Source organism: Otolemur garnettii, unplaced genomic scaffold (genome assembly GCF_000181295.1).
Source record: "Otolemur garnettii isolate 467f Iridium unplaced genomic scaffold, OtoGar3 scaffold00069, whole genome shotgun sequence".
Classification (NCBI taxonomy): Eukaryota; Metazoa; Chordata; class Mammalia; order Primates; family Galagidae; genus Otolemur; species Otolemur garnettii.
Window position 1 is genome coordinate 343,954 of NW_003852464.1, and position 18,072 is coordinate 362,025.

Genomic DNA, 18,072 nt, shown 5'->3' on the forward strand with positions numbered 1-18,072 from the left:
AACAATCTGGATGGAAATGGAGATCATTCTCCTAAGTGAAATATCATGAGAATGGAAAAACAAATAGCACATGTACTTACCATTCAAATGGGACTAAGAGATGAGCACACAGTTGCACAGAGGGAAGTAAAACTCAGTGGAAAGCATGTGGGGGAAGGAGTGGGGAGGAGAGGGAGAAAAAACCTAATGGGTATTATGAACACTATTTTGGTGATGGGCACACCTATAGCCAGGACTTAATCATTACAAAAAATGATCCATGTTATCTAAAACATTTGTACCTCCTTAATATTTTGAAATTAAAAAATAAAAGGAACAAGAGCTATTATAGTGGAGCCTGGCAAACTGTGTGCAGCTTAATATATGTTAGGTAAGTCCTTATCACAAAACTCCAGTGATGGAATACAGTGTGAGTCCGAAGCTCTTTCCCTGCTCCTCTTCTCTGGCCTCTGAAACTTCACTTTTAGTAGCTCATTACCTTGTAATTAACACAGTCCTGTATGAAAAGACGTAGTCCCTCTCCTGCGTACAGATCCTATAAACGAATCTCTGATATCATTTTGCTGTTATTGTCAGCATGAGGGCTTTGGCCTTGAAGGATGTGGAATGGATACCTTGCCTTGAAATATGTATTAGTCTTGGGAATTCAAGTCTCAGTATCAAGAAAGTTAGCTTTCAAGAAAAATTAACTTTTGTTCTTTAATCTCTGGGCCCTAGTGGGGTGGGAGTGGTAACGGAATCTTTTCTTCTAGTGCCTCCCACTTACTGCCTGGGCAGTGGGAGTCTTCACCAATGGGTGAGTTTGGGAAGGGGACTGAATGTGACCTCTGCCTGGCTCCTTGCTCTTGTGCAGACATCACATTTTTGTGTGGCTCCCTGTCCCGCTCATGGTAGGCCTCGCTGAGAAGGCCTGGGGGCTGCATGGCCACCTCTGACCAGACAGCTCAATGTCCCTCGCTCAGCTTAGGAAGCTCATATGCCAGTATCTGCAAGCCACATTCTCCAAATCAGCACTGTCAGTACCAAGGTGGTAATCTTAACTTTTTTATTTTGACTTTTTTAAGAAACAGAGTCCCTGATGCCATAACACGCAAGCCTGGGAAACAGAGTGAGATTCTGTTTTGGAGAAAAAAAAAAGAAAGAAAGAAAAGAGAAAGAAACAGGGTCTTTCTCTGTATCACCCAGGTCGGAATGCAGTGGTGTCGTAGCTCACTGCAGCCTCCAGCTCCTGAACTCAAGTGATCTTTCCACCCCAGTCTCCTGAGTAGCTGGGAGGTGCATACCACCATGCTCAGCTACTTTTAAATTCTTTTGTAGAAGCTGGGAACAGTGGTTCATGCCTATAATCCTAGCACTCTGGGAGGCTGAGAGGGGAGGCTTGCTTATGCTCAAGAGTTCGAGACCAGCCTGAGCTTTTTAACATATAAAACTAGCTGGACATTGTGGCAGGTACCTATAGTCCCAGCTACTCAGGAGGCTGAGGCAAGAGGCTCGCTTGAGCCCAAGAGTCTGAGGTTGCTGTGAGCTGTGATGACACCATGGCACTCAACACAGAGTGTCAGAGTGAAACTTGGTCTCAATAAATAAATAAATACATACATACATACATACATAAATAATTTTTTTGTAGAGACTATGTTGCCTAGGATGATAAAGTGATAATTTTGATATCTATATAACTCAACCCATATGCAATTCTAAACTAAAACAAAACTTGGCAAGGAAAGTGAATCCTTTCACTGACTTGGGTTTCCCTCGTACCAGCCTATTATAAGAGCCATCATTTCTAATTCCCCCTTTGCCTTGATCATCAGGAAATTCAGACCCAGTGTGCTAACATGGTCAATGTAGGTGTAACCCTACACAACAAAACAAAGGGATTTTTATGTAATTTTCCGATTTTTCTTAAAGTGAAATCCTTTGGCCAGGTGTGAATAAAAGAACTTTGTCCTTTTCAGTTCTGCTCTCAATTTCTTTTCATTTGTACTGATTCTCACTGGTCTGTGCCCTATGCCTGCTGTCCTGGGCGAGCCACTAGAGTATGTGTCTTATTTTCTGATGTGTGATGTAATGCAGGACTGCAGACTGAGAGCATGATTTCTGCATGCTATTGTTTAAAAGTTAGGTTTTAAATATAGGTGCTTAATGAAAAATATTTCTGAGAAGGCGTAGCTCCAGGAGAAGGTTCCTCTGCTTTCTGATCATTCTCCATCTGTCTTTCTCCCTTCGGAGTCTGGTTGGCACTGAGTGCTTATAGCCCACTCCTTTCAGCAACCCTGAGACTGGCGGCCGATCTCAAAATGGATTCTTCCTTTGAGCAGAAACTCAGTTGCTATCACATCAGCTGTAAAAATGATTAAACATGTTTCCTCCTCTCCCAAACACAGCGGCTAGAGTTTTATTGTTTAACCAGTTTGTGCCTGCAGGTGGGGGGTTTAGAGCCTCACCGCCCTGAGCCTCAGAGTTTACATCCAGGAGGTACCAAATATAGGTTCTCTGGCCTCTGAGTCCCGTATTTCTCTTGCTTCCTTTAGCGGTGGATCAGGTATCCATGGAAACCGCTGAAGATTAACACTCCAAATAGGCAATCATTCATTTCTCTCTGAACCACACAACAAAAATAAAGATTGTGTTAAGAACAGTTTGAATTCCTGCAACAAATTATGAGGTTCAGTTGCAAGAATAGAGGTGGAAGGGAAGGGGCCACCCTTCTAAACTTTTTTTTTTTTTTTTTTGAGCACTGGAATGTAAAAATCATGGAAAGCCAAGAGACAGTATGTTTACCATACACAGAAACATCAGCTTTCACAAACATGGTCTGATCACTTGAAATCTTTTTCAGTTGAGCGCTGCTGGACTTCAGTGGAACTGAGGTGCCATTTACATTTTTGTGATAGTGGGAACCCAGCTCATCAAGCCTACCCTCCTGTAACCTGGGTTCTGTATCTTGAACAGTGATAGGTAGGTTCCAGCCTGGTTTCCTGTTTTGTGTTCTTTGTGGCCCACTTCACAATCTGTTACTATCTTGTTTGTTTATTTCCTTTCTCCCGGGATTTCCTGGGAGCCGTATTCTGAATGATCTGTCTGGATCTCAAGCCACATCCTTGGCTATGGACAGCAGAGCACCTAGATTTGCAGTTCTAACAGTATTTCACCCAGTAAGGAAGAAGTAAATCCCCATAGGAAATAGACTACTGTTACTAGAAGAACAATCAGAAAACAATGCCTGTTAGCTACTGGATTAGCTTGCAGTATAGCAGGCACATGCAGAAATACTGCCCCGAGCCAGGAGACAGAGAGTTATGTGGCTGGCGGAACCAGCGTGGAATTCCTCAGGCTGTAAAACTAGGATTTTGAGACTTGGTAGATGACTCACATTTAAGATACAGGTAGATAGATGACTGTTAGAATTTGTACTTATTTTATCACCAAGGGGTCAAACATTTGTCATCTACTTATCAATGATTTATAGTTCTATAAATTTCATGTTCTTTGCCTATTTTTCTCTTAGACGTTCTATTTTTTCCCAATGAATTAATGATTTCTATTCTAATAACAATGGTAATTCCTTGCCTGGTAGATTGGTGATGCTTAATTTTCCTTAAAAATAGTTAATATCTATTTTTAAAATTTTGATGTCACAAACAAGTTTTATGTTTTTATAAAATAAAATAAAATAATTATTTTCTCATAAATGATCCTTTATTGCTTTACTCTTGGGAAATAGGTCTACCATCTCAGATTGCAAAGATCATATAGATGTATTTTCTTCTGATTTTCTACCAGTGTTTTATACATTTAGCTCTTTGTTCTATCTTGAATTTATTTTTTACTATTGTGAACACTGAGAATTTATAATTATATCCTTCTCCCATAGTTTGCTAATTGTGTAGACATCATTTATCAAATAATTCTTCCTTTCCTATAGATTTATAATGCAACTTCTATCAAAAACAAAATTCTTAAATATGCTAGAGTTTGTTTTCAAGCTATCTATTCTGATTCAAAAATCTGTTGATTATGGATACATGATCTATGTGTTTAGGATTTAATAAAAATATGAAAAAAAATGACAAATTCTAGAAGAAAAAAATTTTGTTCATTGTCAGAAATACAATATTTTTTGAATTATTGATGCTTCTAATGCCCACTTAAAAATCCCTCTTTACCTTTTGCTCTTATTTTTCAAAAAAAAAAAAAGTTTTAGCAATTCTGCTTGCTTGTATTAAAAAATTCTGAACAATATTTGTCACAGAAAATTATTTTCTGACATTTCATTGAATATGTTAATCTGGGATAAACTTATATCTTTGGAGAAATATAATCATAATAGCAACTTGGTATTCATTGAATATTTTTGATATTCCCAAAGTGCCTCATAAGTATCCCATTTAATTCTCAAAACAACCTTATGGGATGGGTAGCATTTTCATACTCATTTGACAAATGAAACTAAGAGAAATGATGATTTCCAAAACCGCATAGGTGATTAGAGATAGTCAGGACTTATACTCAGGTCTGACTGTACTCTTTGCCTGTGTGATTACTGTGCTCTTTTTCCACGTCTTATGAAAATTTTATTGTTTTGTTCATATAGATTACTTTATGTACTTTTTTTTTAGTTTTACTTTTGTATTACTTTTAAAATTAAGATTACTCCTAGGTGTGTTATATACACTCTTGCTTTTGTTCATTTTACTTCTCTACAGGTATTTTTGACATATATGAACGGTGCCAATTTTCATGTCTATGGTAAATCTGGCCAATTAGGGACTTGTTAAAGTCATCTTATCTGACCTCTGGGATTTTTACCAGAAAAATTCAATAATTGTTAATATTGCTAAGATGCCAATTTCCCCCAAGTTGATCTACAGATTCAACACAATTCCCATCAAAATTCCAGCTGCCTTCTTTGAGGAAACTGGCAAACTGACCCTAAAATGTATGGACATGCAAGGGACCCAAACTAGCCACACAGCTGGATAAAATGAAAATGAACTTGAAAATGTCACACTTCCCAACTTCTAAACTTACTACAAAACTACATTAAGGAGGGCAGTGTGGCAGTGACATAAAGATAAACGTCATGCAGATCAATAGAACAGAACTGAGAGTCTGGAAAAGAAAACAAGATCAAACAGAAAACCTCCTGCATTGTCAATTATGTTTTAAAAAGGAGGCCAAGACAATTCAATGGAAAAAGAAAGTCTTTTCAATAAATGGGGTTGGGACAACTGAATATTTATATGCACAAGAATGAAGCTATCATAAAAGTAATAATACTAATAACCCATAATATTAAGTGATTTCTTACTGTCTGCCAAATGTTTTATATTTAATGTTGCATTTAATTTGCAACACATTGAGCAGGACCTATTAACGTGTTCATTTTACAGATAAGGCAACATCGGATCAGAGAGGTTAGATAACTTGCTCAAGATCACTCAGCAGGGTGTGACAACCTCAGGGTATGGACTCGAGTCTGACCTTCTGTAGGGCTCAGATACTTAACTATAGATCTATATTGCCTTTGAAAATACATCTATTAAAAACAATAGTTTCTTAGCCTTCATGTTTAGAGAAAAGAGGTCACTTTTTAGTTCCTAATTTTAATAGTATTTTTCTGTTTTCTTCTAGTGCTTTTATCTTTTAAGTCTCTAATTCACCTGAAAAATTTATATGAGGGCTAAGAAACAATGTAAGATAACGGTTTTGAAATGTATAGTTAATTATTTAAATATTACTTAATTTTATCTTTTCCTCACATATGAACTGAGTTATATAAATAGGTGTGTTTCTGAAACAATCTGAAATGATTTTTCTACTTTCACACCAAAGACACACACGTCTACATGCTGCTTTGGTGTCTTGTGGGGTCAGGTTCTTCTCATTATTTTTCTTTTCAAAAATGTTCTGGACTGTGTCTTCTAGCATTTAATGGGGGTTATGTCAGTTTTCCTCCTTTTATGTCCTCTTCACTTTTATTTTTAAATAATTTGGGAGAGATGTTTTAAGAACAGCAGCTAGCAGCCATTTTAATGGGAAGCCATTTTAAACTGGAAGACACCCATGAACCTTTCTTAGGAATATGAAACCTTAATTCATCTGGCTCTTTAAAATGTAGACTCAACTTTTTGCATGCATTTGAAAGAAAGGAGGGAATTCATAATGTCCATGGTCTCAGCAACTAGCTAGATTAAATTTGCTAATGGAGACAATTTGCTCTCTTTGAAGAAGTACTGTGTCCTTCCTTTAAAAAGTACAGCCTGGGGATTAGAATACCTCATTGTCTGAGTTCTGCAATGAGAGATAAGCAACATTCTGACAGTATTGGGTGGTGGGAGACTTTCTGGACCTACTGGTTTAGTTTAAATGCACCAGCCCTACAGATTCCCGCTCTCCTTTGAGACTTCATTTCTCTTTGATTATTTGTAAAGACTCTTATAGGTACACTTGGCACATGGAAACTCCCAAAACCCACTTGCAAAAGGAAGTGGACTGAAGTGCAAAACAGCCACAGATGTTTCAAATTGCTCTCTGGCCTTGAGGAAAACCACAGTCAGGTCATTAAAGCAGGTTGGGTTAGCCTCTGCCACAAAGGGAAGGGATGTGTCTACTCAAAGGGAATGAGTGATCCTTGACTCTCTGGAATGAATGAGTGATCCTTGGCTTGGAGAGCCCAGTTCTTCTGTAACAGAAAGAGTGGTGGCATGAGAAGCAGGTGTGTGTGTCTCCTTCGTGCCAGGACTTTGGTTCCTTAGGAAGTGTTTTGAGTCTTACAGTTTGTGATACTTGATTGCTCCTTGTTTGCCAGCTTTACCTAACACACTTACCTTGGTGATATTTCGAATCAAAGTTCAAAGCCATCAGAGCAGCAGAGACAGGCTACATAGCCAGCCAGCCGAAGGTTCTGAGCTCAGCTCAGTTGCTGATAGGCAGGTGGTTAATGGTAGGATGACCTTGGGCATCCTCTCTTCACCTGGCTTCTTTCCCCCTGGAAGGATGATACTGTGCCTCCTCCCAAGGGTGAGTGTGAGAATCATTGTGTGCTAAGTACCTGGGATGCAAAAGAGTTTCAGTGCAGAGTAGCTGTTATGATTATGCATAAGCCCGTCCTTCTGCATGCATGGGCAGGTTTCCACTGCGCTAAGGAGTTTCTAGGGGCATTCCAGGGGATGTTGGTGCTAAAACTGGGAGTCTCAGGAAAACCGATGATTTATCACCTTGTTTTGAGGAAACAACTGCAATGAATCCCAAAGGCTTCTGCTTTCAAACTGCTTGTGATTTAGTGTGGAGATGGCAGGTGCGAGGAATTCAAGCTCCCAGGCTGTGCTCCTTTGCAGTGGCAGAAACTACTAGGCCTCACACCTTTCTTCCCTGAGTGAGCTGCTACCTCTGAAGCTTTCCCAAGGCGAGCTCCCAAGATGCTGCCCACTGCCTGAGCTTAGATGAAACTCGTCTGACCCCTTACAATGCCTGGGTTTCCCCAAATCCCCCCCCTTTCTACAAAGTTCTCAGAACTACAAAGTTCTCAGTTTTGTGATAATGGAATTCAGTTAGGTCTCAGAAGCCTATTCTACTAAAACAGTTTCACAGTCATTTATGAATTTTTTAGAATCCTTATTAAGGCCTTAGCATTTTCACTAGATGGTCAGGGAAGAGTTTACAGCCTGGGAAGAGTAAAGGGAGAGAATGAGTTACTATGATTGGATTGACCTAAATGCAGAATCAAAGGACTTGACACACAGCTTCTTGGCTCTAGAAGAGCTTTATCACTCACAGGTATTTTCAGGAGATTGTTGAAGGGTATTGGAAAACGAGGACCATTTTCTTCACTTGGGATGATAAAGTCCTGGAATGAATACGGACTGAGATAAAATACGGCTGGGTGGGCCTTTGAGACTGCTTCGCCAGTTCCCTTAATTTAGTTGCTGGTACCTTTTCCAGCTCAGTGGCTTGAAGATTGGAAAAGATCTATGTGTAAACAGATGTAGGCACAAAATCTGAACTTCTCAATGCTCCAGAAATCAGAGACACCATCTTGATTCTTTTTCCCCTTTAATTTCAAAATATTAAGGGCTATGAATATCTTTCTTACATGGATACTTTGTATAATGCTCAAGTCAGGACTTGGGGTGCCTGTCCATAGAACATTGCAGCCAATATGTAGGTTTTTACCCCACACTGCCCCTCCCATCCTCCTGCCCTTTTGGTTTCCAACGATCTTTTGGTTTCCAATGGTGTTTGCATCTCTTTGTGTCCAGCGTGCCCATCACTCAGTGCCCAGTTAGTAGTGAGAAGGCATGGTGTTCAGTTTTCCATACTTGAGATACTTAGAATAATGGTCCTCTGGGTTTCATCAGGTTGCATCCCATGGAGTTCAGCTCAGCCATAGAAAGGAATGAAACAATGTGACTTGCAACTCTCCTGATGGACTAAAGGGGGTGAGGCCAGAGAAGAACTTTCAGGAAGTAGCTGGACACTCAGATGTGTGAGCGTATCAACCAGCCGTCCCCCCTCCTTTCCCTCGGGAAGTCTTTCCTGACAGGACTCAGTCATAGCACTGCCTTTCCCTCTGTGATTTCCTGGGCTGAACAGAGAAAGCACAGGCTTTAGAGTCCTGGACTGCTTCAAACTTGACCTGGCTATTTTCTATCTGTGTGACCCTGGAGAGGTGATTTGACCCCTCTGAACTTCATGTACAAGACATTTGCACCCCCAAGTTGTCATGAAGATTAAATGAGATGCAGAGCACTGCATGATACACATGACAGGTGCACAGTAGACGTGTGACCTCCATTCTTTCAGAATTTTATGCTCTGTGCTTTGTCAGCACATCCAGCCTTCCCTGCCTGCTGAGCATTTATGCACGTGGCCCTTATCCCAAGTCAATTGTAAGCAGCTCCAGGATGGGGACCAGGTACATGCTGAACACGGTTCTGGGCACAAGCCACATACCCAACAAATGCATTTGGACCTAACAAACGCTTACCAACCTTCAACAAGCTTATTAATGATTATAGAATTTTAATAGGCTGTAAAAGCAGGAGTGGACCATTCATAAGTAAATGGGTTCATTCACTACAGTACATTCCATTAGAGGACCATTACATGAAAACTAAAATCATGTTTTTAAAGAATACTTGATGAGGTGGATCATGGTACATTATTTAACGAAAGGGGCAGAGTGTGTAATTGTCTACTCTGCGTATGGCCAGTGTTGTAATGTATGAGATGAGAGAAGATGGTGGGGATATGGATCAGACTATTAACAATGATTATATCAGAGTAGTGGAATTACTTTCTTTTTTTTTTTTTTGTTCCTGTTTGTTCAAATGCTCTGCAATTAGCTTGTATTACTTTACAATTAGACACCCAAAAAAAGCCTAGCAATTTTTTCTTTTGGAAGATGGAGGGGATATTTCATTATAAAATGAATTTCCTAAGGATGGTGCGGATTCTGCTTTAGGACAGTTGATCTTGATGGCCCTGTGGGTTGTGTTAGTCTATTGCATTATATTGTCAACTCAAGGTTAAAGAGAAATGGAGAGAGAGAGAGAGAGAAAGGGTTTCCTTCAGGGATTGGCCCACTCATTTATAAATCCTCTTGTCAGATGCCCTGGAGACCTGAAGGTCCTACAGGGGCATCCTTGTTTGTTCCATTACCAGCAAGTGGAGAATCAGGATCTCTGGCATATTCTTAAAGTGAGTGGCAGAAAGGTATCAGACACCCCTCCCAGGCTGGAGGACCCATGTGCAGTCTGCACACCCAGCCTAAGAAAGTGGTTCCCAGGCAAGATGGCACGCCGTCATTGGTGAGCTCTGTGACTTTTAGCACACCGTTTACTTGCCCTAAGTCTTATTTGCAAAGTGGGGGATCATAACCTCATCTTGCTAGTAGAGACTGGATGTTTCTGTTCTCCTCAATTTATCTATTGAAATCCTGACCCTCGGGTGTGCCTTTGGGAAGTGATTAGGTCATGAGGGTGGGAACCTCCTGAATGGGGTTAATGTTCTTATAAAGGAAAAGGGACCCCAGAGAGCTCTGTCCCCTTTTGATGTGTGAGGGTACAAAGAGAAGTCAGCAGTTTGCAAGAAGATCCTTGGTTGAACCCTGACCTTGCTGTCACCCTATCTCAGCTGTTCAGCCTCCAGGCCTTGAGAATGAAGTTCTGTTGTTTATAAGTCACCCAGTCTATGGTATTTTGTTACAGCAGCCCCAAGTGATGAAGGTACCCTCTGGGACATGGCAAAAATTCAATATTGCCATTCTTGTCCACCTCCTAACTCAACCGACAGGAGGAAATCATTATCATGACTCTCATTAGAACAGCATGATTTCATGAAAGGATCCCAGGCTTTTCCCCTGAGGACCCATGTTCAAAGCTCACTTCATCATTTATCAGCTGTGTGACAAAGAGCGTCACTTCACCTCCCTGAATCTCAGTCTTCACATCTGTAAAATGAGCTGCCTACTTCCGAAGGTAGTTGTAAGCAAGAATGCGTGGAGCGAATGCAGCAGCCAACTGCAGCCGGGCAGGTAGTGTAGGGGCAGGAACTGGGCTGAGCGTGGATGCTGAGGAGAGCGTCCGGCAGGACAGCCTGACCCTGTACCAGCCAGCTGGCACCAGCCAGTCATTCACAAGTGCAGAGTATAAAGCCCAGGCCAGGCTGCTTCCCAGCGTCCCTTAGCTGCAGTGCAAGTGGGGCACACCCAGTGAGTTCAGGAAATGAGTCTGGGCTCCCGTTGTCTCTCATTGCCCGTCTGTAAGTAGTGAGCCCACTGACTATAACTTACGTGTAGGAGTGTGTTCTGTGTGCGTGGTGAACCCACTTCACACCGGTTTTATAATCTACCCCATTTGGAGTCCGGACCATAAATCGTAGCTCAATACTTCCTGAAACTGTGGGCCGACTGCTACGCACAGACTCAAACAAACAGCCGGATCCGCTTGCCTTGGTTATTAACACAATTTATTATTGGCACACTTACCAGTAAAGCATACATAAAATACAGCTGTTTATAACACACAGAGCCACTGGTGTCTTTACATGTGTGGGGGAACATATTAATAGGCAGATGGAAAAATTAGTTCTCTTATAAAGTTTCACAGAAATACACTGGAATCGCCCCCAAAGAGAAGTCCCCATGAGAGAACCAGGCGAGGGCTTTACAAAATATCATACAAGAAATATACTGTGAAAAGAAAGGATGGCCAACTCAGATACAATTAAAAACACAAAAAATCTTCAGGTTTATTCAACTGCCCACAAAATTAATGGATTACATGGCTTGAAAGTATTTGGATCAACAGCAACTTTACAAATGCATCAATTCTCAAGGGTCCAATTGTCTTTCTGTACATAAAAATCTGCCCTGGCGTCTTTGATGACAAGAAGACATTTCTTGTTTTAGTACCAGGGCTGTATCCCGCCAACACCTACCCAAGCACGGATTGTTACCAGCTCCTCCATAAATTCCCTTGCTGGGCCCCTTGGCTGTTGCCCACTGAAAGCAATACGTGAAGGAAAACCAAGAAATAAAGGTACATTTAAATTACTTTCCAAAGCTGATTTTTTTTCTTTTCTTTTTTTACTGAAACAAGAAACTCTCAGATGCAAGTCAAAAAGCAGAAAATATTTTACAATATTAAAAAGTCATTTGTGGTTAGGTTCGGCGTATTAGTGAGATCCTGAGCACTGAGCATTTATGGACAATATGGCCTTTGTTTGCTGCATACGAAGGAAACTCAGCAAAAACACGCTGTTAAGACCGTGCCAGGAGTTGCGCTAATGTTTTTTTCTCATTTTAATTACGATCAGTGCCAGTATCTGTCGGACCTGTGAAGGCCTCCACGGGAGGGTCATGGAAGCTTATTTGGAATAATCCTTTCACTTGGGAAAAAAAAAAAAAAAGAAAGAAAATCAGATCACTGTGGTTTAGAAATAAATATGTGCACGGAAAAGTTTTTATTTCTCCTCTTTCCTCTCCTGTAAGTAAAGATGTGCAGGTTTAATGGTGACCCCCTAGTGACGGTGGATCTGGCGCGGGTCGTCTTATTGGGAAGTCTGGGGTGGAAGGTTTTCTGATTTGGTCTCTTGAGTGGCGGGAGGTTTACTGTTCCACGGGCTGCTGTTCCCCAGGGCGGGTGAATTGTTGAAGTCCTCCTCGTCGTCCATGCCGTTGGCCGCATCATACTGCGTGTTTTCTAATCTAGTGATTAGCCTTTCGTCCTCGTCCCCAAACTCACCTCCCATCAGAGTTGGCTCTCCTACCACCATCACATCCTGTGAACAGCAGCTGACATTATTACAGGGAAACCTTGGGAGAGAGAAGCTCAGCTTAAAACAACAGTGGGAGGAGCTGGGGGACCTAGGACACACACACGCGCGCGCTGCACAACGGGGTCAAGTTCAATGTCGGGGGCCGAGATGCATATTGGATTTTTACAGGAAATAAACATCGCCTCCTGACGGGGAACAACCACGCGAGTTTATGTCCTTAGTGAGCAGCCTGACACCGGAGAACGAGCAATGCTAGCAATCTGCAGAAATAAAAAAATGGATTTTTCAAAATTAAAAAAATCCACGCTTTTCAACTTGCCGACACTGGGGACTTTTGAGAGGGCAGTGGAACCTTCAGCTGCGTGCTTTTCAATACCTCCAAAAATCCGCCATTTTTATTTAGGGCCTGCGAGAGGCTTTGGATGCTAAACAGCCACCAGGGGCACCAGCGAGCTGAGACTTTGCAGTGATCACAAGACCCATTCCAAACGGTATTTTCTCTGTCCCAAGGAGGGTCTATGTTTTAAATGAAGACAGAATCTCTCTTTTTTCTCTACTCAGCCAGGCCCTTTTATGCAGCCAATATCCTTGACATTCTGCTACTTAATTATGGTAATTAATTTAGGTAAAGTTTTCGATAAAAACAATGTTCACACTGATTTGACAATTTGCATAGCTAATTAAGTCATTAGCAAAAACCTGCTGATTGCCAACAAGCCCTGAATTTACCATCTGTTATTTCATGGTGCCTGTCACCTATCCCCACACAGGCAACCCTGCCACCCATCTGGGCAGTAAAGAGAACCAGTCTGTCCAGCTGGAGCCATAAAAGGAAGATGGAGAGCACTAATTATAATCACATTGATGAAGCTGACAGTCATCGGAGATAGGAGTGTGTGAGAAGAATCCACCTAGTCCGTCCTGTAAGTACAAATTGTCCTTCCATGCATACAAGGAAGCCACCTACTATAGCTGGGGACACCGGGGAGGCCACAGCTGGACAGGCAAAGCCATGGGGAGAAAAATGCCAGGACAGGGCAAACTCCAGGCTCTGTATACATGGTGGGTTGAGGGGGTGACCTCTATATGGGACAGGACACCTGGCAGGTGGATTCTTCTGGGCAGACTCCAAGCAATACTCTACTGAAAAGTGCAGTAACTTCAGGAAATTGGCCAATTGCTATCAGTCTCCACTGAACTCAGAGGAAGCAGGGCTGGGCCTGATGCTTTGGGAGAGGAGAGGGTGGGGCTGGTCCTGGAAGGGAGGCTCATTCAAACACACTGACAACTGGGCAGAAATCTTTTCCAATGGACTTTCCCAGAGAAAGGTTTCTTGGAGGAGCTTACTAGAACATGTGGTCATGAGACAGGGCTGGCGGGATGTCCAAATCCTTTCTAGAATTTTGAAGGTGCCCATTAAATCCTTTAGTTACCAACTGGTGTGTTTTGCAAAGGAAAACCTTGTTTTGTTTATTTCCTCCCCTTTACTCCTTTAAGTTAAGGGAGATAGTCCATAGCTTTCCAAACTATGTTTTCTGACTGGTCACTAGTGTGAGTGGGTAAAAATGATTTTTTTAGAGAGAAATGTCCCAGACGGAGTCAATAAGTACAGAAAACGTGAAGCTGGTAAACCCAGCAATGAAGGTGGCAGCAGAAATTCAGATGTGTGCTTCTGAGAGCGTATTGATTATGCAAAGAGGAGGCAGAAGTGACAGCAACGATGGGAGGAGACTCACGAGGACTTTTAAGGTGAGATGCAAAATAGACTTTCTGACAGGCAAGAACGACAACAGGGATTGAGATGGAATGTGGCCACCACAGGGACACAGACACTACTCAGTGAGCCGGGCGGCTGCCTTATGACCCGTTGGGCGGTGTTCAAGATGAAAACAAAGGGCCACTTAGCTACAGGTGATTAGGAGACTGAGCTTATGATCAGGAACAGAGGTAGGTGGGAAGAATCAGGGAAGACTGGCCAGAGCATGACACGAGGGCTAATCTCATCTCGTGACTCGTGTGCTCAGCACACTCTGAAGGGCTGGGGACGCACATGCATAAGGTGTCACAGGTCAGGAGAGGGGTGTTAGAACCAACCATGTGGGTCTGCGTTAGTCTCGTGACTCCAAGGTCGTCAACAAAGGATGGGAGGGGATGAGGAGGAGAAAAATAAGAAGCAGCCAACTTAAGCATGATATTAGAAAGACAGTCCCTGACGCTCCAGACGCATTTGTGGTATTAGTCCTTCAAGAAAAGTACTCTGAAATCAGCGCTCTGCAGTGGAGCCAACAGAGGCTTCCCATATGTTTGCTAAATCTTTGTTCCAGGAACAGCAGGAAAAGATGCCCAGCCATAGGTGTTTTTAATCAGCCTAAATTTGCTTTATGATTAGGAAAAAATATCTTAGCCAATATACAGTTTTGGTTGTTTGAGTTTGTGTGTTTGTGCACCTGTGAGCATGATTGTACCGTGGGTGGCAAGCTAAGGGCTTCATTCCACTTAGATATTTGAGACCACTTACAACATCATGCGCATGTTTCTACTTTATTCTTCTAAACCTTCAGGCTACGACAGTGGACCTTTACCCTGGCTGTCTTGAGTTGTTATCTTCACACAAAATAAATGGAGACACAAAGCACAGTCTGGGCTGCCTCTAACTAAGGGATGTTAGCAGCACGGCCCCCACCCCCATATCTTTAAAATCCCCCCAACACTGGCAGCAGAGTGCATTTCCTTCCCGTCTCTATCCTGTGTGTTCCACGGGAGGCAAGAGTGGCCCACCCGAGGGTGGCTTGTGTGCCCTCGGCTCCCCACAAGGCCAATTTCTGCTCCTTGGCTGGAAGCCTGGAGGGGCCACCAGCTCTTGCCCGTTTCACATCTTCTCACTAATCCCCCGTGCAAGGACCACCAACCTCTGAGGAGGACTGGAAGTGACTCCTTTCAGGGCCCCTCAATGCTTCTCCTTAAATTGGCCAGAAGGGGTCACTGCTGTTGAATGACACAGGTCTCCATCCCTCCCAGGGTTGAGGCTGCAGTTCGGGATGGCTCCTAGCCCCTGCTCATGGAGTGAGAAGCAGAATCCAAGGATTAAACCCTAGTCCTCGCCAGACACACACATCTCTGCCACAGCAGGTACACTTTGGCACACGCCTTTAGACCAGGCAGCAGATGCCTGCAGACAGCATTTCTATTTAGCCAGTAGGATAGTGTTGATAATTCAGCAGATAAAGTTAAAAGATGTTGTCCCTTCAAGCATCCAAGGCTTATTATTTTACATCCATTCAACTCAAGGACACATAAGAATTTGCATATTTTCGTAAACTGGTTGTCTTCCCTGCCTCTCTTGGCCATCTGAGTTTTACTGAATTAACACATCTTCAACTGCGTAGAGTAATGATAAAATTCAATTTTTCCTTTCAAAGGATGCCTCGCTCAAGCAAAGTCCAAAGGGACTCAATTCATTAAAACCTCTCTGGACACAGGAATCGTCTACTAAAAGCAGTTATTGGTTTGAAGGAAAGGAGCATAAAAGAGTAGAAAAAAATGTGTGCTCTTTAAACTGAAATTATTTTGACTAGATGAGGTATGTCAAAATAAATGACACATAGCCTGCTACTTTCAACTTCTACACCTGTGGCAGACATCACTAATGGATGACCCCACAAACTCAGTCTAGCCCCTATAACCCTCCTTAATCCAGTGCTTTGTGGGCTGGCAGGAGAAAGAAAACCTCTTTGACAAACCTAGATTAGATGGTGAGCTCTTTAATAACAGGGCCCAAATCTTTTTATTTACTTATTTTTAATCTTGGTATTTCTAGAACCTGCAGTAGCATGGGGCACATATTAGGAGCTCAGAAACATTTTCTGAACTTATTGTATTCTTGCAACCACTATGCTATATCACAGTTCTAGAATTCTTTGAAATGTCTTAAACTCTAGGATTAGATGAATAAATGGACTACCTGTGCATACTTTTTCAGTTGACTTATTCACATCTATGCATTTTCCAATTTCACCAGGAGTGGCCATAACTTAACACCTTAAGAAAGAGCCTCAGTTTTTCCTTTTGAATTTTACCCCCTCACCTTGAGGGATGACAAGTATAAAGCCTATTCAGAAAATAGAAGGCTAGGTGGGGGCTATTTGCATTATCTGAGTCCTACAATTCCTAATGGTCTTAAAGTTAAAATGACAGTTCCCATAGTGGGCTGGCCTTTCCCTGTATGACCTTCATTCGAATGCAATGGGATGGAAATGATGCCCCTGCCCACAGCACTTGGGAGATAGGAGTCCCAGTGACCCTGGGAATTCTCAAGGTTCTGATGGGCCTGGTTTTGGCCAACAAGAACTGACATATGGAAAGTAGGTGCAAGTGGGAGAGGGCAGATTGGAAAGGCACATCTGGAAGTAGGTGGGGCTTTCTGTGTGATGATCAGTTCCTCCCTGTACATGATAGAACAGGACCAGAGCAAGAAGGGTGAAGATGATAGACCAAGAAGAGAAAAAAAAGTCTCTGTTAAATATAGAAAACATGGAGTTGTACTGGTTAAGGGATATAATGAGGAATAGGGCAACTTCTGAAAACATGGAATCTAGTGGGTTTTCATGAAGCACCAAGGAAATGTCAGGATTCAAATGACAGTCAAACAACTGGGGACAGGGTGAGGTGACAAGGGCAGCAGAGAAGGAACAGTGAAGGTTTAAAGGAGCATGGGATTTAAAGGTGAGAGTCAAACCCTGGACCTGGGAGTCAAGGGGCAGGAAGGAATTCAGAAGGGATAGAGTTGAAGAATTAATAGGAGATAAAGAACATTCCTGCAGAGATTGTGGTATTTGGGGACCACACTCCGCTGTCAACTTTGCAGTGTGAAGAAGCCCTTAGTGAAGACCCTCCATGGAAAGAAAAGGGTCAATGGATCAAGACAGTTGAGACCAAATCAGGGGCTGCTCCTCCCCTGAGCTAATGAGATGGGTGAAGTGAGAGCTCCCTGGAGCTGCGTTTTTAGTGGCTGCAAGTTAATTACCTGGGTTTTAAAATAAGAGGGGCGCCCATGTTGGGAGGCCAAGTCAAATTACAGTATGGAGACTGAGCGCCGGGAGCTAGCTTCCAGTGGAGCACGGGGTCTCCCATGATGGTGCCCAGAGGGCCACCAGACACACTGCTAAGTGAGATTTTAATTAAACCTTACGTGACATATCTCCTGTCTGTGACTCTGACGGCTTTTTAATTCAGGTCCCATTGCAGTGTGACTCTTAACATTCCTGCCTAATTCTCAGTTTGCAGGGGAAGGTTTCCAAGGCAGAGATTTCCCTCCCATCCCAACCTTTGTTCCTGCCTTTCATCCCTCCCTCAAACCACCCTTTCCTACTTTTTGTTGCTGTTGTATTTTTTTGCAGCTAAAAAAGACTTTACTTTGGGCCCTTGAGTAGGAAGCAGGCAAAAGGCAGGATTTCAGGCCTAACAGAAAAGTGAGACTTACAGGTACCTGACTGGACAGACTCAGGTTCGCAGCTGCAGTCTTCTTCTTGCCACCGGTGCTATTGGCGTTGTTGCCAGCGCTGCTATTTGATGTGCTGCTGGTGGAGTTTTTCCTTTTCCTCCGTTTAGTGGTCGGTTGCCTTGTGGGTTCTGCTGCAAAATGGAAGAGGGAAGGTGGGGACACACCTTAACACAAATATGGGGACCCATCATGTGTCTGGGGAAGGATGGATGCCAGCACAAGAGTGTCAGGGAGGCCATCAGATTCCTGTCCCTTCAGTGGGGCTGCTTTTTGTAAACTAAGGAGTA

General features: G+C 42.7%; 1 protein-coding gene across 8 annotated transcripts in view; it reads right to left on the reverse strand.

Moving 5' to 3' along the window:
- Positions 1-10,957: 10,957 nt before the first annotated feature.
- LDB2 (LIM domain binding 2) overlaps positions 10,958-18,072 on the reverse strand; it is a 334,861-nt gene continuing 327,746 nt past the window's right edge. The window contains exons 7-9 of one of the 8 annotated variants that reach the window (XM_003793492.2): positions 17,765-17,916; positions 15,195-15,337; positions 10,958-12,288 (exon numbers count right to left, since the gene is read on the reverse strand). In XM_003793492.2, coding sequence (XP_003793540.1) covers positions 15,233-15,337; positions 17,765-17,916 — 257 coding nt within the window. In that variant the 3' untranslated portion in view covers positions 10,958-12,288; positions 15,195-15,232. Of the gene's footprint in view, positions 12,289-12,315; positions 12,546-15,194; positions 15,341-17,764; positions 17,917-18,072 lie in introns of those variants that run through there. The other 7 variants (XM_023515322.1, XM_023515323.1, XM_023515321.1 and 4 more) reach the window with 7 other exon arrangements.